General features: G+C 38.8%; 1 protein-coding gene across 8 annotated transcripts in view; it reads right to left on the bottom strand.

The window, feature by feature from the left end:
- Nucleotides 1–1,295: 1,295 nt before the first annotated feature.
- The window catches only part of UNC80 (unc-80 homolog, NALCN channel complex subunit), a 242,990-nt gene continuing 217,346 nt past the window's right edge, over nucleotides 1,296–26,939 (bottom strand). For 5 of the 8 annotated variants that reach the window (XM_049712084.1, XM_049712085.1, XM_033428394.2 and 2 more), the window contains exons 56-64: nucleotides 24,766–24,950; nucleotides 23,990–24,155; nucleotides 22,461–22,640; nucleotides 18,006–18,144; nucleotides 15,468–15,524; nucleotides 8,658–8,739; nucleotides 7,593–7,704; nucleotides 6,391–6,590; nucleotides 1,296–5,122 (exon numbers count right to left, since the gene is read on the bottom strand). In XM_049712084.1, coding sequence (XP_049568041.1) covers nucleotides 4,856–5,122; nucleotides 6,391–6,590; nucleotides 7,593–7,704; nucleotides 8,658–8,739; nucleotides 15,468–15,524; nucleotides 18,006–18,144; nucleotides 22,461–22,640; nucleotides 23,990–24,155; nucleotides 24,766–24,950 — 1,388 coding nt within the window. In that variant the 3' untranslated portion in view covers nucleotides 1,296–4,855. The other 3 variants (XM_049712087.1, XM_049712088.1, XM_049712089.1) reach the window with 2 other exon arrangements.

The following is a 26,939-nucleotide window of genomic DNA, read 5'->3' as shown; positions in this document are numbered from 1 at the left end:
GTAATTAATTTTTTTTTTTACAGTTCACAATGATCAATATTCACTTCTTTATTTTCATTTAAAAATTAAAATTTCAAAGGATTGAGAATTCTAAGTAATATATGTGGTTAAAGGTACCAGATATAATAATAGAAATACACTATGTATTGGGGTAAGAAAAGGTATAAGCTATGGAGATGTCTTTGTTAAGGAAAGAAGAAAGTGATTTTGTCCTAAAGGTCTTTTTTTTTTTTTTTGAAGTATAGTTGACTTACAATGTTGTGTTACTTCCTGGTGTACAGCAAAGTGATTCAGTTATATATATATATAGTTATATATTCGGGTGTATATATACATATATGCATTCTTTTTCAGATTCTTTTGTGTAGTAATTAATGATCTTAAGGGGACAAAGAATGCAGAAACAAATGCCTGTTATCAGGCAAGAGAAGTAACAATAGCGAAGATAGTGTATCAGTTGTAAATTCAACCAGTTCTTTTCAATGGAAATGATTAGCCTAAAGCCTCAACCACCAGATCAACAGGAACTTGAGAGGATATGTTGACCTTTTCTGACCCTCATAACTTCAATCCACTAAATCTTGGACTCTGTCCACAGCCCAAGCCCCTTCATCAATACGCATGTACCCTTAGCATAAAACTTACCCAATTTTGATGTTGGGAAGACACTGCTTTGGGAGAGATCCCCCGTGTTCTCCTTTCTTGCTGCAAGTAATAGGTCCTTCTCCTGATCTTTGGCTTGGTTGTGTCTTTTGGCTCGACTCCCACCAAGAGGGGAACACAGTTTTTCAGGTAACAAATTCATGGGAGAGGAAAGAAAAAAAAAAAAAAGGATTTAGCAAGGACATAACTTAGAGGGTAAGGATAGAGCACTTTGTATAAGAGAACTGGTGGTAAACGTGTATCCCATAGTGGTTCTGGCCACATTCAGCGCATAACCTGGTCCTTAACATTCCTCCCGGAAAATCTACCAGTCATTCCAGATGGTCATACCTGGGCAGAGAAGTCACACTGGGGAACTTGTCTCCCAATATGCCCATTCTGCTTTATTTTGAAAGTTAGGGATGGAAAGCATGAGTAGAATGGAGCTTATTTGGAATAGGAGGAAGGAATTGGAGGTGTCCAATTGAAGGGTGACCTCAGGCCGGACTATGTTGTGGAGAGATATCAAGGCGAGCTCCAGGGATCCAAAACAAAAGCACACCCCAGGGATCTAAAATGAACACTTTCCTGAATGAGTTAACCTATTCCCTATGTTGAAAAATGAGAAACAAAACTCAATCAGGCATCTTAAATGTTTTTAGATTTATTTTATTATATGTGCATATTCAAACACAGAAGTCTTATCTTTCATAAATATCTTTCATAAACATTTCAGTATTTATTCATATGCATTTTTTCCATGCTCTTTGGTCATTCAGTATTCATAACAAACTTTATAGTCATCTGAGGGACGTTGGCTGTGTAGTCAATCTTTTGTTTTTACCTATAAAATGGCTAATAAAGGATTTTCATCCTGCAGTCACAGTGACTTTTGAAAAATATGGAGGTACATTGATCTGTAATCCTAAATGATGCTAAAATAACATAAGAAAATTTGTCTTAAGTTTTTCCAGATACATTCTGCCCTAAACTTGTTTTTATTCTCCTGAGTGTCAAACCAAACTTTGTTTCTGAAATGCTGCAGTTAGGACCCACTGAAGTAAATGAGGAGGTGGGACTTTCTATTCACTGCCAAGACAAGGCCGTGGAATTGGAAGTGTGAGGTCACAGGGCAACAGCATGACTCGGTGTGATAGCAGCAAATTCCGGAGACTATTAGTCTCATGTACAACTTGAGGAAGGATATTTAATTTCTATTTTCGACTGTCATTCTATTTATGACCCTTTCTTCCTTGTAGGTCCCTATATACACTCTATTCCTGTCTCAGACACTCTCAGAGCTGGACAGCAGACTGGAGAATGTTTCTCATTGACTAGAGGGACAGATAACTAAAGAAGGAGGAGATATCATCCTGCCTAAGGTACTCTTGGAGGCTTGAAATAGCAAATCAGTTACTTCCAGCCTACTCAACAGGCCCTAGTCAGACCACGAAATGCCACAGATTTTTTTTTCCTCCAGCATTGCTATGCCCATTTATGCCTTTTGACACCGTAGTTCTCAGTGCCTTGCCCCAATGCACTCAACAACTCAGTTTCCTTTTTGGAAAAAAACAACTTATCTAATAGAATTACAGAAAGCAGCAAACACTGAAAAATGAAAGTAAAATGTTTTGCTGTATAAAATGCTGTATCCAGAATTTGAACTGCTTTAATTGAATCTGAGTACATCTACACCCACTATTGTGGATGATACATGCTTATTCTAAGGTCTCTCAAAAGTTAATTTCAGAAAGAATCATAGCTTAATAAATGATCTATTACCAATACTATATTTATCATATGTAATAATTAACTTTTAGTCATATACTCAATAATATTTTGAATTACAAAATATTGTTACTTATCTTGAACTTTTTCTAATCTTGCTCGACTTTTTTTTGTTTTTATAAATAATTATTCCTTCAAACTCCAGGTAACAGTATTCCTGAGAATACATCTTGTGACAATCTTATGCACATACATATAGATATTTTATCAATTACACATAAACATTTAACACATTACATTCAACACGTTTAAGGGCACCTTAAATGGAACAGATGTACACATCTGCAAAATCTCCATAGTCCCAGTATGAAAACATTCCCACTCTATAAGGCCCTGTTTGTCAGAGTGGAGGCTTTTTTGCAAGGTACAACATTACTTAGCTTATTGAAAAAGTTTCCAGTAGACTTCCATAACACTAGAGTGAAGGAATCAGGGTAAAAGGCAGACAGGCCAGCATAGTCATGTTCAAAACATCCCAATACTTTTTAAATATATATATAAAGGTATATAGGATTCTGGTCAGATATTTAACAATCTTCTTTGACCCTTTTACTTTTTAAATATTTGATACGATTATACATAGAGAATTTGAGTCAAGAATCAAGAAACTGGAACAAAACACGCACATACATAGAGACTCATATAGCACAGACACTTGTAATTACCAAACGTAAGGCCTCTAACACTAAGGGAGCAGCATAATTTTTAACAGGCGAAATATATCAGCTTAGAAAGAATCATAAAACCACTTATATATGTATATTTCTGCATTTGAGAATTCAGCATTAAGTGTAAATGTCCTGAAAATATTGTAAAACATAGATGAGGCCATTTACCACCTCTGCTTTCTGAAGTTTTAGATTTGAAATTTTTAGTTTTGTACTTTAACTCACAGATATCTTTCATTCTATTAGTGAATGAGACCAAAACCCCAAATTATATTTGAAAGTATATATCACATTAAAAACAATGCCTGTTTAATAAGCAATTCTAAGAGAAAAATAAGTTTCCTTTGTGATTTGGGTGGGTTTAGTAGGTCTCCTTTATATATACATATACCATATTATAGCCAAAGTAGTCAAAGTTTAAGCGTATAGAATGGGTTCCAAATTCATTGCAATGTAATCACAGTCTAAACTTTAGCTTGAGGACTAGAAAACACACACACCCCCTCACCACCATACCAATTTACATATATATATATATATATATATATATATATATATATGTTTTTATACACTTAGAAGTTATGTAACAGTTTTGTAATGTAAACTGTTAAAGTTTTGAAATTTAATCTTGAACTACATGATGCCAAGCCCTGCTATAGGATCAATAACACACTAGATATAGCCTCACAAGCCAAGTTTTATACTTTTCTTCAAGTAACTGAACTTCAAGTTAAAGTAAAATATACAAGCTCTGTCTATAGAGAACCATAAACTTAATATCTAAAGGATATGAATATTGTTAACATTGAGAAAGAGTTATTTCATTGAACCAATTCTAACAACACTAACCTTAATATAATATCTGAAAATATGCCATCAAGGGCAGGCACAGGACACTGTAAGGGAAAGTAATCACATTTCCCAAAATCTCCCAATCTTGGCATTGATGTAGTCAGGACTAGACGTAGGAATACCATCTCTTTCTAGCTATTATATTTACATTTAATTTTTATTATAGTATAGGCTATTTAGGTTCTTCTTAGTTCAGAATTATGTCTGATAATTTCTAGAATATTCTCTAATGTGTTATGAAATGGAATGATCTTATGGCATTAGCATTTTGATTTACAATATGCAATGAAAATGACAGTTAAAAAATAAATATTGAAAAATCCACAGCTCTAAAAATAGTATTTTTTCTTCTTCTAAATGGCTGTATTGTTGATCAAAAAAAAAAAGTGGCTGCAGGCTTATTTGCTATCAAGTTTCCCCAAACTAATATTTTCCTCATTGATTACTTTTATATAAATTGCTACTTGTACAGCCACCTGATTTAATGATTTTGAAATTAGAAAAATAAACATTTGCATGAGATGTATAATGTAACCTCAAAAAATTGCTTTCTCTTTTTAGAACACATTATTTGTTAATATTCCTAGGTAAGCAGCTCTGTAACAGTATACATTTTCAACTGCTCAAGGCTTCTTGAATCATAAACAATGTGCAGTGAAATGGCTTTTTCCCTTTATTCCTCCCTAGATTTTATGGTCTTCACGCAACCAAACCATCTTAGCCATTGACTTTTAAAAGATGTTTATGAAATAATATGCACATCGACAGCAAAATCCACTGGGATTTGTGCTACCCATTGAGTGTAAAGTGCTATGTTTTCATCTTTTCCAAGCACGTTTTCAACTTTTAGCAAAGTGATCCCTTCCACATCTTGTCTACACCTACAACTCTTAAAAGGTACAGAATTAAACATGAGACTCATCTAGGTCTACCTCAGTCTCCCCTAGCTCAGTGGGAGTAAAAGGGAACTGACTGGACAGGAGGGGGTTCTCCATGCCATTTTCCTCACTGATGTGAAGGACAGTGTCTCCATGCTGTAGGAGGATGGATGTCTCAAGGCCTGTGAAGTCATCAGGGTCTGAGAGTTGAGTAGAGAGGGGGCTATGTGCTGTAGCACCTTGTATTTCTGTGTCCTCCTCCTTTTCTCCTTCTTCAGCTGGGAGGCTTTCACCCTGTGACCAAAAGGATCATAACATCATGGAAAGGTAGGATGTGTACTAGGGAAAAGGATCAAAGAATGTTTGTTGTACAGCTGTAACTGGACAAGGAGTCCCAAGGGTGGACCCAGTCTTAGCCTTTGGTATATGTGAGACCTCAGATAGGCCCTTCCAACTTTCTAAGCCTCAGTTTTCTAACCTGTTGCATGAGCATAATATTTTACCCCACTTATCCTGTAGACTGTGAGGATAAAAATGAGACAATGGTATTACAATGCTTTTTGCTTTTACATCTTCATTGGAGTATAATTGCTTTACAATGGTGTGTTAGTTTCTGCTTTTTAACCATTAAAGACCTTACAAACGTATATAGTATATTGCCCCTTAGCTTTCTTTAAACACCACATGAGAAGAATGTGGGACCTATGGGAATTTAATGATAAAAATCAAAAGCAGGGAAAAAGGGACTTCTCTGGTGGCGCAGTGGTTAAGAATCCGCCTGCCAATGCAGGGAACATGGGTTCGAGCCCTGGTCCAGAAAGATCCCACATGCCACGGAGCAACTAAACCCGTGTGCCACAACTACTGAGCCTGCTCTCTAGAGCCTATGAGCCACAACTACTGAGCCTGTGTGCCACAACTACTGAAGCCCATGCACGCCTAGAGCCCATGCTCCACAACAAGAGAAGCCACCGCAATGAGAAACCCGCACACCGCAATGAAGGGTAGCCCCCGCTCGCCGCAACTAGAGAAAGCCCACACAGCAACAAAAGACCCAACACAACCAAAAATAAATAAGATAAATAAATTTTTAAAAAAGAAGGGAAAAAAATCAAAACAACAAGAAAATATCAAACAACGATGAAAAGGATCAAAACAACGACGAAAAAGATCAAAACAAAAGTTCCTCTCACAGGATTCAGAAGGTTCTATATTTAAAGGTTTCATCTAAATTGGTAACTTTATTTATATATATTTTTTGAATTGAACTGTCAATCATGTATTATATACTGGATTTCAATGGTTATTTTAACTATGAAATATTTCTTCTTAGGGTTTCTATAACAAAGAGTATGAAGATTTCTCTTATGCCTTCTTAAGTAGATGTATTCTTGGCCATATACTTTAGTTTTTTTTTTTTTCATGATGACAGGACCAGTGTCTGTCTAACAAAACATTACAGACCCAGACTTAAGTTATATGGATTACATCTGCATATCCCAATGGTTCCCAGACAGAAGTATGCAAGGAGCAAGACTTGCCTGTTTCTCCAGTGCCCTCACCTGCTTGGGAGACAGGCTGTGAAGGTCAGCAACAACAATGGCGGGGGAAGACGTGAGCACTGGTTTGTCCATTCCGTCTGGTTTCCTGGATGGGGCTGGGCCGCGGCCCTGTGGCTGGCCTGTGGCAGGAAGCATGTCTGTTGGGGCACCGGCTGGCTCTGCCTGAGCCTCAATGAAGGTCACAGATCGTTTCTGATCCGCTGTAGGTCGGAAGTAGAGCAGTAAATAGAATAGGAGGAAAGTAGGTTGGCAGTGCTTAATAATTAGTTTTAACAAGTGTCTCCTGACTTGACTTTTCTTGGTAAAGACATTGCTGGTTTATCAGTAAATGAGAGCAGGTTAGACTATTATGTATATGTATTGATTTCACCTTCTTACAAAGACTAGGACTTGGGTATAAAAATCATTATTGCATAAAATAGCCTTTTCAGGGACTTCCCTGGTGGCGCAGCGGTCAAGAATCCGCCTGCCAACGTAGGGGACATGGGTTCGAGCCCTGGTCCGGGAAGATCCCACATGCCGTGGAGCAACTAAGCCCATGTGCCACAACTACTGAGCCCGTGTGCCACAACTACTGAAGCCCACACGCCTAGGGCCCGTGCTTCGCAACAAGAGGAGCCACTGCAATGAGAAGCCCGCGCACCGCAAGGAAGAGTAGCCCCCGCTCACCGCAACTAGAGAAAGCCTGTGTGCAGCAACGAAGACCCAATACAGCCAAAAATAAATAGTATAAATAAAAAAATTTATTAAAAAAAATTTTTTAATAGCCTTTTCACATAAATAGCTTTTACATAAAAACAAAATTGGCACAGATCATTAAGTGAACTTGGTCATTGCTATAACAGCTGCCAACAAGATTTAAAAGTCCCTATTATTCATCATTTCTTTGTCTTCAGTAAGACATATGACAAAGCCAGTTCCTGGCTTGGGTAAATGAAACACAACCTTCTATCAACAAATTTCATAGCATTTGTGGTTTACCTTGGACTGTTCCATTTCCTAGGTGCACGAGGGGAGGGATGGAATTGGGAAAGGTGAGCGAAAAAAAGGCACTCAAGTTTCCTGGGAAATTTCGTCCCTTTTCCTAGTGGCTCCCCAAAGGTGTGCTTATCTGCATGAGCTCAGTCTCTGCAGGCCTTCCTGGCTGTGTGTGGCAGGGCAATGTGTCAATGTGTAGCCAGAAGGGACACAGGAGGCCTCACCAGATGGCTTCGTTTTAGGTTGAATGCTCCTGCGGGTGGTTGACAGCCGAGCCCCGTGGCGGTTTCTGGGTTCAGTCTGAGTCTTCTGACGTGATAGTAGAGGACGTCTTAGCTAAAGAGAACAGGCAGAAGAAAACTAGCAAGAAGGGTCTAACTGCCTGGGAGGAAAGACTGAGCTCAGAGGATTCTGACTATGGTTTGTTCCCTTCTTGGTGGGTCTCTGTGGAGTCTTATGGTTGTTCCTTAACATTCATAGCCAATAAAATAAACTTCTTTCTGCATATTTAAATACAAGTACTTGTTTGATTCTGGCATCCCCTTAGCCACTTCTATCTTACGATTATTACTCCTTTATATATCCTAAGAACATTAACAGAATTTGAAATATTCACAGTGAGAATATCAGTGAATTTAAGGATACAAAACTAACAACGATTGCTTACCAATCAGCCTTTGCTCATCTAAAAGCTGTAGCTGACCATATGCTAACTCTCAAGGGGAGGTTGATGAAAAACACCCCAGGTACTGGGAAAATGTCTGGTCTCCAAATCAGTGCTGGGACGCTCCCATCAAAGAAACAGCGCAAAGCCTCATTTGGATTTTTATTTAGACAGTAACGTAAAGGAACCCCACCTAGGGAAATGTATAAAGATGATCTTTCCTTCGATTTCAGTTTTAAATTGAATTATTAATCTTGAAACGAGGAAGAAAGGATGGCTGTCTCTGCCTCTCTACAGAAACAGGCCTTAAATCAACCTTCTAACGAATCTTCCATTGTCAGTAGTTTGGCTGGCAAAGGTTTCTGGATAGGGAGCAAATAAAAATATAGGCCCACTTATTTTACCAAGTGATCAGCTTTGCTAATAAGAAGATTCGGAGCTAAAAAGAGAAGAAGCCCCAAACTCTCCGCTTGCCCAAGCACTTACCATGCTTTAAAGTTGTTCTGTACTGCTCATTTCAGGTGGGGAGAAGGTAACATACAATCTTAATATACATGGGCATTAAAAACTGAGTAGACCTTGCATTTCGCAGGATGACTCTCCTGCCCTTCCAGGGTCTGCTTACCTGCCTCAGGCCCCTCTTCCTCCCCAGCGGCTGCTGAGTGTGGAGGTTCTGCTGGCCAGGTTCACTCTGCACACTTGCCACCCTGTTGAGAGCATCAGCAGTGTTAGTGTGCCCTGGCGCAAGCACCCAAGACCACTGTCTGGTGGGTGTGAGTCAAAATCACTTACAGGATACGAGTCACTTCAAAGATACCGTTATCTTTGAAGGAAGGTTGGGAAAGAATCCCCGGGATGGGAGTTTTCAAAGGTTTAGGAGGGAAGACGAGGCCTTGTAGCCCCAAGCTGCCAAAATTGAGATTCTGTTTTCAATCACTGAGGCCGGATCTATCATTCAGCAGAACATCACACCCCTGGTTTGGAAGCCACCAAAAGGCTTAAGATGTTGTACGCTAATCTCAATTTTTTGTTCAAGGGTAAGGAGAAAGGTGGTGACGAACAAACATGTACAACTCTATCACATGGATGGGAACACCTTTTAAAATTTTTCAGTTTAAATGAAAATAAGATGAACGAATATCAAACACATCAGACACAGAATCCATTTGGGTGAAGGGTCACATTCAACACATGTTTGCAGCCTGAAGTCTCTCTGACTGAGTAAACGAACAGTCGCATAGATAGACAATTAAATGTCTTGTAAAAATGATTTTAGATTTAAAAGGCTGGCAAAGTAATTAAGCTGTCATTACAACTTAGAAGTTTAATATCGAGCAGCTGCACCCAAACATAATACACAATTTATAAAAGCAACAACCTGCTCCCCCCAAATTTACTGTGTGTGTGTCTTTTATATATGCAAAAATGACTGCTGGCAGTGGTTCCTATTTTAGTGTTGGGTGAAGCTGAAAACACTGTCATGGACGCATGATCATTTTTCATTCTGCATGCATGTATAATAGGAATGTATAATGGGAGTGGAGGTGAAAAAAAAGAAATGTATCGTGCCCCAGAGAACACTGTAATCCTGTAGATGATGCCAATGTGATTATCTGGTTAATGGGTAATTAATTTCTGCTTTGCCTTTGCAAAAGGAGAGTCATCTGCAAATAGTTTTGACAGTAAAATATTCCACAGAGGAATGCAGCATCAGCAACTGTCCATGAGAAGGAAAGACTGTATGCATTCATTGCTATTTTAAAAAAATGAGCTACCTAAATACAGTCTCCGTGCAGGTGGCAGGATGGACAATCAGACGTTTCCCCTGTTTTATTAACAACTAGTTAATCATCACATGGTTGACACAGTCACGTGTCATTTTTTAAAAGTCTTACTCATATTTCCACTAGAAGAGAACCAATGATTCCCAAATGGAGTTTATCATAGTTCTTCTGAAATAAGCATGTAATTATATCGTAATTAGACCATTTGGGATACACAATACAAAATTCCATAAAGAGTTTTAAAAACAGACGTTTTTTTAAACTTTCTTGTTCTCCTGAATATCAAGTTCAAAAGATCAATGTACATTATTTTTATACATATATGGCCTTGTACCATAGATGATCTTTCTATGAAGATGGAAAATTACCCCAAAGGAACAGTGCAATAAATTCTGAGAAGCAATCCAGACTAAGTTGCTGGCATGTTTGAAATGACATCTCCTGATTAATTATACATTTTAACGTGTCTTAAATTGGAAAGAGTATTCAATTACCATAGGCACAAAAGTAGAAACAAGTTTCTCCCAAATACCAAGCAAAGCTTTCACTGGAATGGATTCTTCATTGACATCTAAATGTTACCTCAGTTCCCTTGGCCGTAAAGGGAGGTTAATACTTACCACCTACCTCCCATTAAGGTAGAGAAAAGAAGTTAGTTGATGTAAAATGATTTGAATATGAAAAGTGATGTAACATAGTATGCTTCCTGGTTTTACACTTGTAATGAATTTATTGCTTCTAGACCACTAGAAGGAAGTAGGTAATAAAATGTCTTAAAAATATTTGGGCAGAGAAAATGAAATAGAGGCAGTCCGCTTGTCTCATTTTATTCAGTAATCTGAGATTGTGAGGAAAAAAATGGTGCAAGAAAAGAAATCCACGTTGCTCAGGGAGTGTTAAATGTCAAAACAATGGTAATTTCATCATGATTATTCCAAGGGAGGATCAAAAGCATCAAAATTTTCTCTATGGATAGAGAGGCTTATATCTAAGAAATGGATCAAGTTTATAGCTTTAGTAATTAGCTGTTGTATGTAAATGATATAGTATTTCATCAATGGAATGCACATATAAATGATTAAATTATAGGATGTGTCCTTGGAAATACAGCTCAGTTAATATATACATATATATATTCTCCCTGAGAATGTGATGCTAACATGTTTATATTTGGAACATCAAAGTCTGGCTTAACTGCATGAAGAGGATATGTTAATAATAAACAGACAGAGAAATTAATAACTGAAGTTACTTATGCAGAAGAAGTAAGTTCCGGTCTATATCAAATTAGAGTTGCAAATAAAAAGTGGTCTCAATTTACTTTCTCCCCATGTCATGTAGTATTTCTCCCCATGTCATGTAGGATTTGTGGTGTGTGGACCATCAGGTGTGCAATGTAACATCAACCAGAAGACCATGGTGTTTGCCTGAAGCATCTCTCTGGGGAAAACTGATTCCCTAAAAATTTTAATCTTGGGAATTTGAGAATGGCTGATTTCCAGTGTTTTGCCAAATAAAAAGGCAAAACCATAAGTATAAAAGCAAATAAAACTTTCTAAATGGAAGTTAAAATCATCCTTTGTATTTTTGAGTCACTAAACAACATTACTATGGCAAACGATCTGGATTTTAGAGAAGTAAATATACTTGGGTCTTGGCAGAACTGATGTGACTCAACCTTCTGCAAAAACCAAAAACACCTTCCTCAAAATGCAAGGAAGTAATTTACAAGCTAGGGAAATTTAGACAACGTTAGAAGACAATTCTGGCACAAATGACCTCTTTTCTTTCAGCATGAAGACTTGGATTGGAGTGTATAAACACATATGTATCTCCTAATGGAATATATAACTAGTGGTATTTCTTAAAGGACAGGGGAACAAAGGGCCATTCAGTAATACAACAAAAATTTATATCACTCATCTCAAAGTACAAAAAAGTGTATTTCAATCTAGAAATAGATTTCATAAATAAAAATTTTAAGTAGAAGTACTGGGTGAGACTAGTATAGAGAAAATGAATTTGTATTTTCATTGCTTTTATCTGTACTTCTAGTTTCAATTTTAATATGGTTAGAGAAATCTGTAGGGGGAGTACAAAGCACACAGCGTAGCCATTTTCCCTGAGTGCTTGCCTTGTGATGGGAATGCATAAAGCCAGCACTGAAGGAGCCATAAAGCATTTATAGAGGACAGAGACATAAACAGTGGACAAAATCCTCCTCTTCCCTTTCCCAGTAAAAGATTATTGTTTAAAATTTACGTAGCCTCCACAACATCCAAGAAAATATATATATATTATTTTTAATTTTTTTTGCGGTACGTGGGCCTCTCACTGTTGTGGCCTCTCCCGTTGCGGAGCACAGGCTCCGGACGCGCAGGCTCAGCGGCCATGGCTCACGGGCCCAGCCGCTCCGCGGCATGTGGGATCTTCCCGGACCGGGGCACGAACCCGTGTCCCCTGCATCGGCAGGCGGACTCTCAACCACTGCGCCACCAGGGAAGCCCTAGGAAGATATATTTTAAATGCCACAGAATTTAGAGATTAGAGACTAGAATCAGATAAAAAGGGGGAATAATCTGGTTCTCAGTTATCCTATAAGAACTGATTTAGCATTGGCAAAGTACACTTCTCTGGGTATCACAACACACATTTTCTTAGCTATTAATTCTCAGCTACATACAAAGTTTGTTTTCATCTTTTCTTTGTAATTTGGGAGTACTTGCCAAGTTTGCATACTTTGAAAATGTGGATGATCATGAGATGGATAGGTTATTTTTATTTTGTTTCACCCAGACTGTATATCTTGTTCAAACTTGAGCCACATTCTTATTTTCCACTGCAATTAAAATCACCCTTACAGAACCAAATAGCGTTGTAATCTTTTTTTTAAGCTATATTTGGTTGTTTTAAATGTTCTAACGTGTTCTAACGTGTCCAAACCAAATTTCACTCTCAAGTATAAACTTCTAGGCCTAAGTGCTTGAATAACTTTTTGTATGTCTATATTCTTCTGGAGAGAAAATATGGTCCATGGTGTGTGTACTTGTGGGTGGGTACAGGGAGGGAAGAACTACAATGAAGTTTCTGTACTTCCAAGAGCAACACTCTTAAAGAAGAGAATTCTTCCATGAAATATTATTGCAGTTTATTCATTTCCAAAAGACAAAATTTTTTTCTCAGCATAGTGATTCTAACAGGCTTATACTTCTTGCCATGAATCTTTATAAGAAACCAGCTAGCACAGGTTCAAGAAAAATCCTAGAAGAAATTTTCTAAAGGTCTGCAAAATTTTTATTGGTTTCCACCTATTCATCAGGTTATACTATTATCCTGGTCTCTTCCTCATTTAGCCCTCAGACCAACTTGCCCATTTTGCCTAAAACAAGTGCTCTTTCAAAAGCCAATCCCCAGAAAGTTTATCAAAATGTGGGGTTGTGAGGAGGAACAGGGTTTATTACTTTCCGTTAGGCATGCTTGCTTACTGATATTCTTTAAGCTTTGGCGTCAGGTTTTCCTTAGGATTACTCGGGGTGTCTTTTAGGTCCTGAGTGCTCAGGTATGTGCTAAATGTAACTTACATTGTTAATGTCTTACTGCTTCTTTAGGATTTTAAGAGTCTGCAGCACAAAGAAGTTTCATGCCAAAAATAAGAAAGCCTGGAAACCAAATATAAGAAATCTATATCCTATTTTATAAACCCACCTCTTAGTAAATGCCCAAAGTTCCTCTCCTCCAAAGAGAACTTGGTGACATGATGGAATTCAAGAGATATGATTTGCAGTGTATGGCAAAGGTGGACGTGCTACGGCTGTTGGAATGCCTCTGCATTTACAGAATTATTTAGAATCCAAAGTGAGTGCCTCATTTTCTGGTTTCTTAATGACCACAAATGAATCCAGGTGACTGACGCCCAGAAAAAACACACCAGTTACAGGAGTAACAGACCAACAACAGATGATCTAAAACAGTCATCAGTGTTCTCCCATGAGCGACTAATTCAACTGTAGATAAAACCTATAGTTTTGGCTCTGAACCACCCTCAGATAGCAAGAACTTTGGGTTTATTCCTATCAACACTGGACCCAGAGCAGATTGGATTGGTTTAGACAACTCCAGATCAGTCATTTGAACCCTTAAGCCTGCCAGAGAGGGCCAAGTCCTTGGGAGAATTTATAAAAATCAACTCAAACTCCTGCCTTCTCTCAGCAACCCCAGACTAGCATTTTACTCAGCAGGAATAGAATTTGGCCTAATTAGAAAAGGCCCGGGACAAAGTCAGCCCAATGGAAGTCTGATTTAATACTTTCTACTCTCAACAGGACATTGAAATCATCTTCCTAACTAGGTTCTCCTGTCTTGTATGTAATATTCAGCATTAAACAAATGAATGCTTTGAAACCAGTGGTCACAGTGCTAGGCTTGGTTCAGAGCTCTTCCAACACTGTGAACAATGAAGGGAAACCTCCCTAAGGACTGCTGCATTCTTCCTCATCCCCAAAGCTCTCGGTAATGGAATTAAGCCTGCACTCTGCAGCACTTCCACATTTACCACCAATAAGAGACTGACCTGTCCAGGCAGGGGCTCGCAAACACAAATGAATGTCATGAATTACGGGGCCAGTTAAAAAAAAAGATACACCAGATGATGGAATAAATTTCCCATTTTCAACTGTGGAAGAAAATGTGAAATCTGAACAAGATGCAAAGAAAACAAAGGACAACCTTTCACAGGAACGGCCTCTCAACATTTCCTCGTCTTTGTGATAAAGCAATAAACACGGATGCAACTCACTATATAATGCAAACCTGAAAGGGAATATTTTATCTTGAGATGGAACAAAGGCACTCTTAGCAAGAACAAGAAGCATTACCCCTAATGAGGATTAGTTGAGAGGTGTGAATCAACAGCACAGAATTAGGAATGTTTGCCGTGGTTTAACTGAGTGTTAAAGGTGCAGTCCCCCTTTCTGAAGCTTTAAACCAATAGCTACGCCATTACATTGTTCGCATCATAAGACTTCTCTCACCAAGAAATGTTTGTGTCTGATATTTCATGGCAAATTTGGTGGTCATCTTCGTGGTGGGATAGACATTCTTTATGTAAGTGTTGTTTGAACAAGCTACTATAATAGCCTGTCATGCTGCATGCATCAAAGAGAGGGAATTATATAAATCGTACTGACATTGGTATTCTTATTATAGCATCACTGTTTTCTTATCATCCACGGTATTAGCTGAAAGACCTGTCTGGACTGAGGCTTCCTAATGATGGGGAGTTGTATGAAAAGGCTTCTGAAAAAAATGTTTCTTAAGGAATATCAGCAGGGGAGAAAATGATTAGGTGGGATAAATTTAACATTTTGCATATCAAACTCCTGAGACAGTCCATGGGATAAGCCCCTAGGAGAACTCCAGGAAGTTTTTTTTTTTAAAGTTAACTTTTTAGGCCATCTCTGATTGAGCTCTGAAGCTGAAAATAAAGGAGGCTACACCTTTGACTTCCAGGCTCGTGTGTTTATGAGCAACAAAGGGCAAGGAATGGAAATCGATGTCAAGACGGGGCGAGAGGAGACAGAGAGACAGAGGAGACAGGGAACAGCTCGTTTCCCAGCACAGACACCAATACACAGGTAGCGTTGACACTGTACCTAGAGAGGCTGCCCTCGGCGGCCAGGCCCTGGGAGTCATCGAGGACATTAGGTTCACTGCAGGAGGGGTAGGGAGATGAAGCATTTAGGGAAAGAAAATGCAAACAAATAAAAGAAAAAGAAAAAAAGCATGCACTTTTCTGCTTCCAAGGACCAAAAATAAATAAATAAATTTAACAGAACCAGGAAGGAAAAGGAGACAGTCAACCATTTCACCTTGTGCTGGGTTTGTCAAGACCTAGGACTCAAGGCAACGGGGAGGAGGGGCTTTGGGTGGATACGACTCTCAGAGGAGTGAGTGATCTATTTATTGGTCAAGAGTTGGGACTTAAAACGAGCTCGGAATGGACACGGGAGCTCTGGAACGCACTGCAGAACGAATCTGTAGAGGACAAAACTATCATTCCTTTGGTAACCATCTGGCTGCGTGGTTATGATTTTTCACCTATCATATGTACAGATGTTTCATCGATTAGGATCCTGCTTCTTTCTTGTGTCTTATGACATGATCACACAGAAACCACTTACCATGAACTGCCACAACCCAACTCTTGGAACTGATGCCATTAAGAAAAGCAAAGAAAGAACCCGACTTCACCTGCTAATTTTGCAGTGAAAATGCAAGTAAACAAATGGAAGGAAGATAACCCTGGAAAATTCACATGGAACTCGCATTTACGTCCTCACTCCATCCTCTAGTGACTGAATTGTAAATGTCAAAAGAAGAAACCTGTCAGGTTGGTGAAAGAATAATTAGTTTATCGATTTATTTGGATCACACTGATTTGGGAATTTGTGAACAGAAACTGTGTTATACTTTCTCTCCCTTTCCTTCAGTGCCTAGCACTGAGCTAAGTACTCACGAGGCACTCAGTAAATAGTTGTTAAAATGGATGGAATTAAACAATTTAGAAAATTGGAGTGCCCGCCTCTAGAGAATTGTTGTTCACCTAATTGTACACTGTAAAAATAGCAACCATCCCCAGAAAGAGGCTTTCCCTCACACACAGAGACATAATTACCTTCCCTAGCCCAGAGGGTTTAACTATATTATTTTTCTGGATTTCTAGTATATCCGTAATAGAACAAATTTTCTCCCCAGAAATGAGATAACTCCTTAATGGATATGTACAAAGGGAATTGATGGCCTAGTTATTTTAGGTAAATAACCAAAAAACTCTTTACTTAAAATTCCCTAATTTAGACTTTTAGACAGACTGCCAGGTAGTTTTCGTTTATTCTTGATAGAAGTTTGCACATTTCTAGCAATGAAACATAAATCACCACTTACCAGTATTAACTGCTTGTATGGCTTTACATCTTTTTTTGGATATTTTATAGTTTGGCTCTGATTTTGTTCATATATTTTATTTATAAGACTTCCTTTTCAAAGAGAAATTACCAAATGGTAGGTAAAGCAATCTCTTACAATGACAGTAATCCTTATATACTAGCAATTTTTGTAATAACTCAGTAGTACATAAATAATGCTTTCTTTTTAAGTATGCAATTTACTTATTAATCTTTTATCATTCCCCCCTATTTTTTCAATATTCTCCAAAGTTTGGCTTTATTTCACAAATTTTATTTCATCTGTACAGTTCAGGAATGATTTGCTAAAGGATATAGATCTAGGGTAATTATTTCTGCACGTAAACTAATTTTATCTGATCATTAGAATGTGCCCTGATTGTTCTTATTCTCCGTGTATAAGTTATACCACAATGACTCTATAGGTAATAAGAATAAACAACAAACTAGGTAAAAAAAACACATAAGACTGATTCTTTTAAAGAATTCAGTTTCTGAAGTAAAACTACTGCCTCTGAAATAGATAATGTTTTATTTCTTATGTCAGATCATTTCCTATATAACCATATATATGGTAAACTATATATATAAAGTTTTAAATCTATATTCTTAGAGGGCAGAGAACACCAAAGAAAATGTTTTAAAGAGTTTAGCTATGGAAACATAAAACTCTCTAGGTAGAGAAGTTACCTTAAAGACCAACTTTAGCTAACCTCTCATTTCACAGAGGAGAAAACAGTGGGCTCCTGTTAAATGACCTGCCCAACATCACACATAGTGGCATAGGTCTTCTTCTGCTTGGTTAAGCATCACTACCTCCAACTAAATACTGACGATACACCAGAAGTCTAAACTACCACATATATCAAGCTAGTCCTATACACTTGCCAGGTACTCATTATTAGCTTAGCTGATGTTATAGCTGAAATACAAGAATGTCATCTGAAAGAAGACCATGAAAGAAGACCATATATCTGTTTATAGAAAAATTTTAAGGAGAAACAATGTTTGGATCAGAAATTGAGATCCCTTCTACTGGCCTGGCCTAGAAAACTCTCCGCAAGTTGTTGCCTGGGCAACCCTCGTTGAAAAGTTGTTTGAATGGTCTACTTAACAACATTGATTGTTTGCTTCTCTTTAGTCCTTTTTTAGAATAACAGGAGTGAGTTTTCAGAATTTCTACCTTCGCCCCCAAAGGCAGAGTATAACATATCCGTGGCTCTTTACCTTTGGCTGGGTAACATGCCCACCTCAGCCTGAGGTGCAGACATGCTGGAGACATGGCTGGAGAACCGCCTCCTTCCAATGGCACTCAGGAGGTAAGCTTCTTGTTCACTTACCACACTGGGCATGCTGACAGAGTCATCTGAAAGGGCCAGAGAAGGGAGTGTTAGGAAACTGTGATGTGGACCAGAAAACCCAGACCATCTTTGTACTTGGGCTCCATCCTTGGCTTGTATGCAAACTTAGGGCAGTATCTAAAGCTAAATTATCATCCATCCCTTTGTACAGATTCAAAACTAAGACCTTTGGGGCCTTAAGAAACATCTTCACTATTTTTATAAAACCAGAGACTTTAACAGCTGAGCCTCTAGGGTTACTGAAAGTGTCATTTTGAGAATACGAACAGAACTTTGAGTTAAAGTGACTGGTTACTTCATTTGGGTGAGGGAAACAGCTTCAGTAAAACTTCATGAATGTATCTCCATCTTGAAAAAAAAAAAAAAGACCTTTGGGGGCTTGGTTTTTAATCTGCACAAAGGGATGAAGGATAATTCTTCCCATCTACAAATCTCCCACCCTCAAACAGCCTTCATGAAATATATGTAAACTTCTTGTCCATTTCTACAAGTAGGTTATTTGTAAAAATCAAGGGGCATCTGCAAATTAAAGATTTCAGAAAAGCTGGACTATAATTTTTAAACATTCCAGAAATAGTTCAGTAAGGGACTTTATTATTGAACAAATGAAGCATTTTTGAAATTCAAACACTACATTCAGTACATTTCATGATTTTTAGACTGCTGAGGGAAAGACCATTTCAGGTATTTTTTGGAAAAATATTTAAAAACCTATAAAGTTCAGAAACAAGTGCTTATTTTAACCTAAACTTAAAGTTTGAAGCAGTCTTGCTTTCTCCATAGAAGCTGAAATTAATGTATTCAAATCCATATGAAAATTAACTTTAGCACAATAATTTGTGACAAGGAGACCTCATTCTCAGTGAGCAAATATTGTTTGTAACTGAACAGAAAACACATCTTGACTGACATAGAATTTTGGTGAACTTATGCTACCATGTAAGGTTGTCTGACATCATTTATTTAAAATATCCCAAGTGGTCATATTTCTAGTGAAATTTATTTCAAACCAAAGAGGTGAATACAAAAGGTGCTAAAAATTTTAATTTGCTATATAACTGACTTGAAGTTGATTCTTGTTATAGAATGGTATTTCCTTTTTAGATGTGTTCATAGAGAAGAGAATAATCAAATGTGTCCTAAAAACATGAAAAAAATGTGGTAGGGTAGATTGAGCTATTTCTACTAAGACCTTTCTGAAATTCCATTGACTTTTTTCTCTCTTATCCAAACTCATATATCACTTAACACCTACTCCTTCAATATTTGTTTGGTGATTAATCATGTGCTGTGTCATTCACTCTTTTTTTTTTTTAAAGACTTTTTTGATGTGGATCATTTTTAAAGTCTGTATTGAATTTGTTACAATATTGCTTCTGTTTTATGTTTTGGTTTTTTTGGCCGTGAGGCATGTGGGATCTTAGCTCCCCGACCAGGGATTGAACCCACATCCCCTGCATTGGAAGGCGAAGTCTTAACCACTGGACCACCAGGGAAGTCCCTCATTTACACTTTTGTTAAGTGTTCTTTATCAAAAATGTCTGTCATCTCCTCTACAAGACTATATCTAAGATTTTAGAGAGCGGAGAATATATCTTTCTCATACTTTCTTATTCCTCATCTTGTTCCTGCTAGGTCCTAATACAGGTTTGATGATTGAATGGAAAAAATGTTTAATTCAAAGGTGTCAACCCTCTAGCTTTCATACCCCACCTTATAAATTAATACACACCCACATCACAATCACACCACATTGTGTGTTAGCAACCCTGTTGTCATTGGATGGTTGTGATGTTTGAGAGCAGAGATATTAGCAAAAACTTGCATACTTGTAAGTGTATGAGTGTTGGCCTTTGGTCATTGCTATCTCTGTTTATGTCTTCTCTACTTTTCTTCTCTACTTCCTTCCTACTGGCTTGGTCATCCTCTAATTCATAAGGTTACTTGCAAAATATATTTAGCTTTATTAAAGAGAGGTTGTTATCGTTTGCCATATTTAAAAATTTTCTGGGAGAGACTACTTCAACCATTAAAGAAAAATAGGTATTACTTTAAGTTCTGGACTATTACTAGGACTTATATTGAATATTCGAACTGCTGATCCTTATGTCTCTCATTATTTTTTTTTCGTCAAGGTCTTTCTTGATTTCCCTAATTATAATTTTAGGATTATTTCCATGAGCAATGATTTCAAAACAAATATGTCTGTAGGTCTGGTGCAGAACAGTATGATTATCACTTTGTTATTTACTTAACCCTGAAACTAAATCTGGAAATATTACTGAGGTGTGCTTTTTAAAAAAATTTTTTTTAAATTCATTAAATTTTAATTTTGGCTGCCCTGGGTCTTCGTTGCTGCGCACCGGCTTTTCTCTAGTTGCGGCAAGCAGGGGCTACTCTTTGTTGCGATTCGCAGGCTTCTCATCGGGTGGCTTCTCTTGTTGCAGAGCACAGGCTCTAGGCATGTAGGCTTCAGTAGTTGTGGCACTTGGGCTCAGTAGTTGTGGCTCGCAGGCTCTAGAGTGCAGGCTCAGTAGTTGTGGCACACGAGCTTAGTTGCTCGGCGGCATGTGGGATCTTCCAGGACCAGGGCTCGAACCCGTGTCCCCTGCACTGGCAGGCAGATTCTTAACCACTGCACCACCAGGGAAGTCCACTGATGCATGCTTTGACAGAGCAGTTATTTCTTTCCTTCTCCTACACATCCAACTGTAGTAGGGTATTAAAATACTTTCATTCATCTTAATTAAAATTCTAACCTCAACTCTATTTAATTTAGTTCAGAGTGCAGCTTTTTAAAAAAAATTATTTATTTTTGGCTGCGTTGGGTCTTCATTGCTGCACACGGGTTTCTTCTGGTTGCGGTGAGCAGGGGCTACTTTTGTTGCAGTGTGCGGGCTTCTCCTTGCAGTGGCTTCTCTTGTTGCGGAGCACGGGCTCTAGGCACACGGGGTTCGGTAGTTGCAGCACGTAGGCTCGGTAGTTGTGGCTCGCGGGCTCTAGAGCACAGGCTCAGTTGTTGTGGCACACGGGCTTAGTTGCTCCACGGCATGTGAGATTTTCCCCAACCTGGGCTCGAACCTGTGTCCCCTGTACTGGCAGGCGGATTCTTAACCACTGCGCCACCAGGGAAGTCCCAGAGTGCGGCTTTTTGTTGTTGTTTGGTACAGAGGGGCTCTGAGTGAAGATCTAGATTTTGTTTTCATAAGGCATTGACAGTACACTTTGCTCTAAATGTTGTATCAGAGTGTCTTTGAAACACAACTGGAAAATAGTCGATACAGTTAAAAAAACATTAAATGACAGGGGTATTTATGAAAGCTTTCACCTTTTACTTTTTAAAACTATTATGCATATATATGGAAGCGTGTTCTTAACTGGATTTTCCCTCATTTCACCAAATCTTTAGAAGCTCCTGGCTGCCTCAGTTACTGGGGACACTCTTAACTCAAATTGGGTTGTATGCCCTCGAGACAGTCTGCTGCTTTACACTCTTAGATAATATAGCTGGCTGGTCTTTTCTGAGTCATAAGCACATGCAGTGCTCACTTTTCCTTGCCCAATCGGGTCATGTAAGTACTGACTGACCTTCTAAGCAAGATGGCCAGGAGAAAGGGGAATAAACGCTCCCCTTTGTTACTTAACCACAATTTAAATGAGTTAGTGAAAAGGTTGAATACATAAGCTCAAAGAAAACTTAGGGGTCACTAAAGATTTACTTTTTGTAAGACAGGAATAAAGACACAGACCTACTAGAGAATGGACTTGAGGATATGGGGTGGGGGAAGTGTAAGCTGTGACAAAGCGAGAGAGAGGCATGGACATATATACACTACCAAACGTAAGGTAGATAGCAAGTGGGAAGCAGCCGCATAGCACAGGGAGATCAGCTGGGTGCTTTGTGACCGCCTGGAGGGGTGGGATAGGGAGGGTGGGAGGGAGGGAGACGCAAGAGGGAATAGATATGGGGACATATGTATATGTATAACTGATTCACTTTGTTATAAAGCAGAACCTAACACACCATTGTAAAGCAATTATACTCCAATAAAGATGTAAAAAAAAAAAAAAGATTTACTTTTTGCCTGAACTCCTACCAAATGACCAAGGATATCAAGGAATTTATAGAAAAGCAGGCATTAGAAGTCATGGGATCAGTCACAATTCCATTTTAAATCCTTTTTGTAAAAACGACCAGAGGATCAGAACTGAGAAAGGTCAGGAAGGTAGAAATCCTTCCCAAGCCCTCATGCACATGGCCAAGCTGTGTCACACATGACCTCCCACCTCCCACCACCCCAGATTCTGCAGGGTGACCTACTTTCCTCATCTTCCTCATCAGTTCGACTCAGGGTGTCCTGTGAAGCCTGCTGGGACGGCTCACTGTCCTGCTCCCAGACTGTGCCGGTGCCTGTGTTGGAGCGTGACATGGTGGCCAGGCTCAGGCGGTAAGCAGAGGTGGAGGTACCCACGGTGCTGATGGATGTCTTCCCTTGGTAGGCTAGTGGGGTTGAGAGACCAAAGAAAATCCATGGTGAGGATCTTGAAAGAAAACAAATGCTAGCTTCAAGCTCCTCCCAGACAACTTATATTTTTTTAAGGAAAGGTCATTCAAATAGTATGTCCCAGATAGATGATCTTTAGGACAAAGTAGCAAATGGAACTGAAAATGGTGGGAAGAAAAAAAAAAAGAGAGAATTGGCCACTGATGTACTTATAATTGAATACTTTTCTTGGGGGAGCAGAATATCTCTAACAATATAAAATGTTTTGATGTTGCTCCCTCTGTCATTGTTTTTCAGTTTTATTTTCCAAGGCTGGCAGAATGCAAATTCATTTTTTCACTGAGAAGTGTACGTTACCTGACCCAAGCATATAGAAGTAATAAATACATTGTCTGAAAGGAACCTTACAATCAAAATTAGAATACATAATTAAAACTGTGTTCTTATTCCCCTTTTCTGGAGATTACAATTTATAAAACACCCCCTTGGTTCTATGTTATATTATTTTATTATAAAGCAGAACATTTGAATGGCCCTGAGTAGATTTCACCAAGATTGTATTTGTCAGTGTTTTGGTCTTTAATACATTGAGAACAACACTAAAAGTTTTAGAAAGGAAAAAAAAGCCACATGGATGACAGTCTTCTACTTATGGGTAATGACTGCCCTCTAATGGCAGATAATGATTTATTTTCCTTCCTTGGTGACCTTCAATTAATATAATTATAAAAGTAAACAATACATTCCCAAAGAAAATCTTTTGGATAATGTAAACTAGCCTGCCGGTTTTTATTCAACCCTCTCTCCAATTTGTGAATTTTATCATCAATCATACAGACCCAGTTTTAAGTCCCCTCACTGGTGTCACTGTCTTTGTGTGTAAGTTATTTAACCTCTATTGAGTCTCAGTTTCTTCATTCTATCAGCAGACTTTCAGTTATGCATCTTGCAGGTATTTGTGTGGATTAAATAACAGCTATGAAATAATCTATCATATAACAGACACTCAATGAATGAGTTCCCTCTTCCTTTTCAAAACGGAAATGAAGGTAAGAATTTAAATAGGTTTTCTCCCCCCTAGCTAAATATTCAAGAAAAAGCCGAACTACTGAAATAAAGATTGAAAATAAAATATTCAGAAAAGGAATACAATTAAACTCTTATGATATCCCCCTGGATTTGTTTTGTTGTTGACAAGGATCACAGGGTCAAATCTACCAGTTGTACCGAAATGGCCACTGCATACTTGGCTCCAAAAAGAGCAGTGACCTGGAAAAAGAGGCATTCTTTGTAGGTTGTAAGTTCCATGAGTAAAACAAATGGAAAATACCCCTTGCATACTTACCTGATCCACTGTGAACTGCCTCTTTTAGAATTTTTAGTTCACTGTTGAACTCAGCAATGAGGGAGCTCTTACACAGAGGGCGTGGAATGAAACGCCGTTCCAGCTGGTCAGCGATATGTTGTCGGGCAGAAAGCTCTTCGTGGTTCTCTGCTGGTTGGGCCAGAAGCTGAAAGGAAGGCATAGATTCTCAGGTCCTCAATTTTCTCATCTGTAAAATGAGCTAATTATTGTATCTATTTCATAGTTGGTGGTGAAGCTTAAATAAGGTAACGCATACAAAGTTCTTAGAACAGTGCTTAGGAAGTGCTTAATCAATATGTTGTTTTGAATCACAGCGCCCAGAAATCGAGGCACGAAAAGAATAAAAGAGTAGATGAATACTGAGGGTCTCAGAGGAAAAACATGCTTTAACTATCTCATTTTTCCCCGTGTTTATTTAAAATCAGATCTCAGTCATGCCCCTGAAGACAAGAGACCATTCTTCAGATCTTTTTATCCAGTCAATCTTTGTTTCTTGGTGGGGGGGGGGGGGTTGGTAAATGGGGAGAGGGCAAAGTTTCACTGACGTTAATTAAGCTCTTACTGTGAAGGTACTTCTAACATGAAATTTTATCCTCTGGGATACCTGTTTGGGCTGATTTCTCGTCAAGCATGGTATTAACACGTCCTCCTGACTAGCTATACAGCACATGCCCCGAGACTGCTGCTGTCATCCTGCCCTGCTCTGGAAAGCAGCACATTCACGGGGCTTGTCACTTCCTGGAGGAGAAGCACACCTTGCACTGGATGAAAGGGCGCAAGAGCACGAAGATGGGGATGCGGGTCCGCACGATGAAGTCGAGGAAGTCCCACAGGGCCAGGCCGCCGACCTTCCTCAGGGCCATCTCCTTCACCTGGAGGCTCAGCCAGTACCACTGGCTGCCGAGCTGCCTCTCAAAGCAGACGAGAATCACCTTCAGCGCTTCACACCAGGAAAAGACACAAGTGAGCCTGGAGACCTGTGCTTCGGAGGAACCCTGCCCACATCCAGCTGCCCACATCCACAGCCTTTTTACGCATCTAATTTCTAAATGTCTAAACTCTATGTTTCGAAAGACTTGAGCGTACTCCTGACTGACAGTGTTCTGACATCAAGACAGAAATTTCTATGGTAAACATGCTTTGATTCTGATTAAGAGAACACATATATCTTTCTTAAGTGCATTTAACTACTATTTTGGAAAATACAGACCAAAGCTCTTCACAGAATTGAAAGGGAAATGTGGTATAAACATGATGTGTGGCTAATGCTTCTAAGAGTTTTGTCATAGTGGCTTCATGGTAATATCAGCGTATTACTCACATCTGAAACTAAAACATGGGTGTTTTAAAATATTTTTCTTTTAAGCTCAGAGATAATATATTCTTGCTAATAAAAGTAAAATCAAGACCGTGCAGAAATGCATAAAGTTTAAAAAAGTAGTCCTTCCCCTTCCTACTCCCTTCCTGATTCCATCCTAAACTCTTCCCCAGAGTAACCAGTAAATCCTTCCAGAAAAGGAAACACTATCTTCCCTCCTCCACCTCTCACGATGTCTCTTGCTAAACCGTATTGGATTTCTTGAACAATATCTCTTTTCTTCCAGATTCTGGCAGCCTTGTCACAATCTACATTTTAAAATTTATTTTCAGGAATCAGATTTCCCAAACAGTGTGTCAGGACAAACCAGAATATTGTAAAAACATCAGAGATTATGGTGAGGGCTTCCTCTACCACCCGGCTCTCCCCACAGGGTCTCCCATGGGGCAGTCAAGGGAACCTGGGCCTTCTTCATCACGTCTTAAGGCACATCCCAGCATCTAGAAGACACATAGAAATCCAATTCCCTAAAGCCCTCAGGAGTCACCTACACCTTTACCATCTATTTAGGGCACTTCCAGGGGAAAACCAGGTCATATAACAGAGAGAGAGATGTAAGATTCTTCCTTCCGCATCTACTCACCCCTATTCCTCTCCCTCATCATAACAAACATATGAACAAAAAGCAACACTCCTCTAACCCTACCCTGATCCTGGTGACATTTCTACCTGTTATGTGCCTGTTGGCCTTCTTTGGGCTTCTGCCTTTCTGCTTTCCACCTTCACCAGCAACAGCCCAACACACAAACAGGATAGCAAAGGGCTCAGGGATTCTGGTGCTGGATGGATTCGATCTGAAATTTGGCTCTGCTACTTATTGACAGTGTGACTTTAGGTAAGTTATTCAACCTTTCTGGGGCTTAGCCTCTTCCTTCCTAAAGTGAGAATATGTACTTCTTGGAGTTGTTGTGAGGATTCAAAGTGATGATAATGTAAAGTATAGAAAAACACTCGTTAGGGCACACTAAATGCTCAGAATAAAGGTAAAAATAAATTTAAAATAGAGGTCCAGTAGCCTGGCCAAGTAACCAAAGGATTCACCTTCATTAAAAAAGCAGAAAATAGAAAAAAAAAAACCACCCCATCAAAAAATGGGCAGAAGATCTAAATAGACATTTCTCCAAAGAAGACATACAGATGACCAAAAGGTACATGAAAAGATGCTCAACATCGCTAATTAGCGAAATGCAAATCAAAACTACGAGGTGTCACCTCACACCAGTTGGAATGACTATCATCAAAAAGTCTACAAATAAATGCTGGAGAGGGTGTGGAAAAAAAGGAACCCTCCTACATTGTTGGTGGGAATGTTAGCTGGTACAGCCACTATGGAGAACAGTACAGAGCTTCCTTAAAAAACTAAAAATAGAGCTACCATATGATCCTGCAATCCCACTACTGGACATACATCTGGAGAAAACCATAATTCGAAAAGATACATGCACCCCAATGTTCATAGCAGCACTATTTATAATAGCCAAGACACGGAAGCAGCCTAAATGTCCATCGACAGATGAATGGGTAAAGATGAGATATATTTATACAATGGAA

This window comes from Orcinus orca, chromosome 7 (assembly GCF_937001465.1).
Source record: "Orcinus orca chromosome 7, mOrcOrc1.1, whole genome shotgun sequence".
In the NCBI taxonomy this organism is placed as follows: domain Eukaryota; kingdom Metazoa; phylum Chordata; class Mammalia; order Artiodactyla; family Delphinidae; genus Orcinus; species Orcinus orca.
The sequence above is the reverse complement of the archived record's forward strand: the minus strand, read 5'-3'. Positions and strand labels throughout refer to the sequence as shown.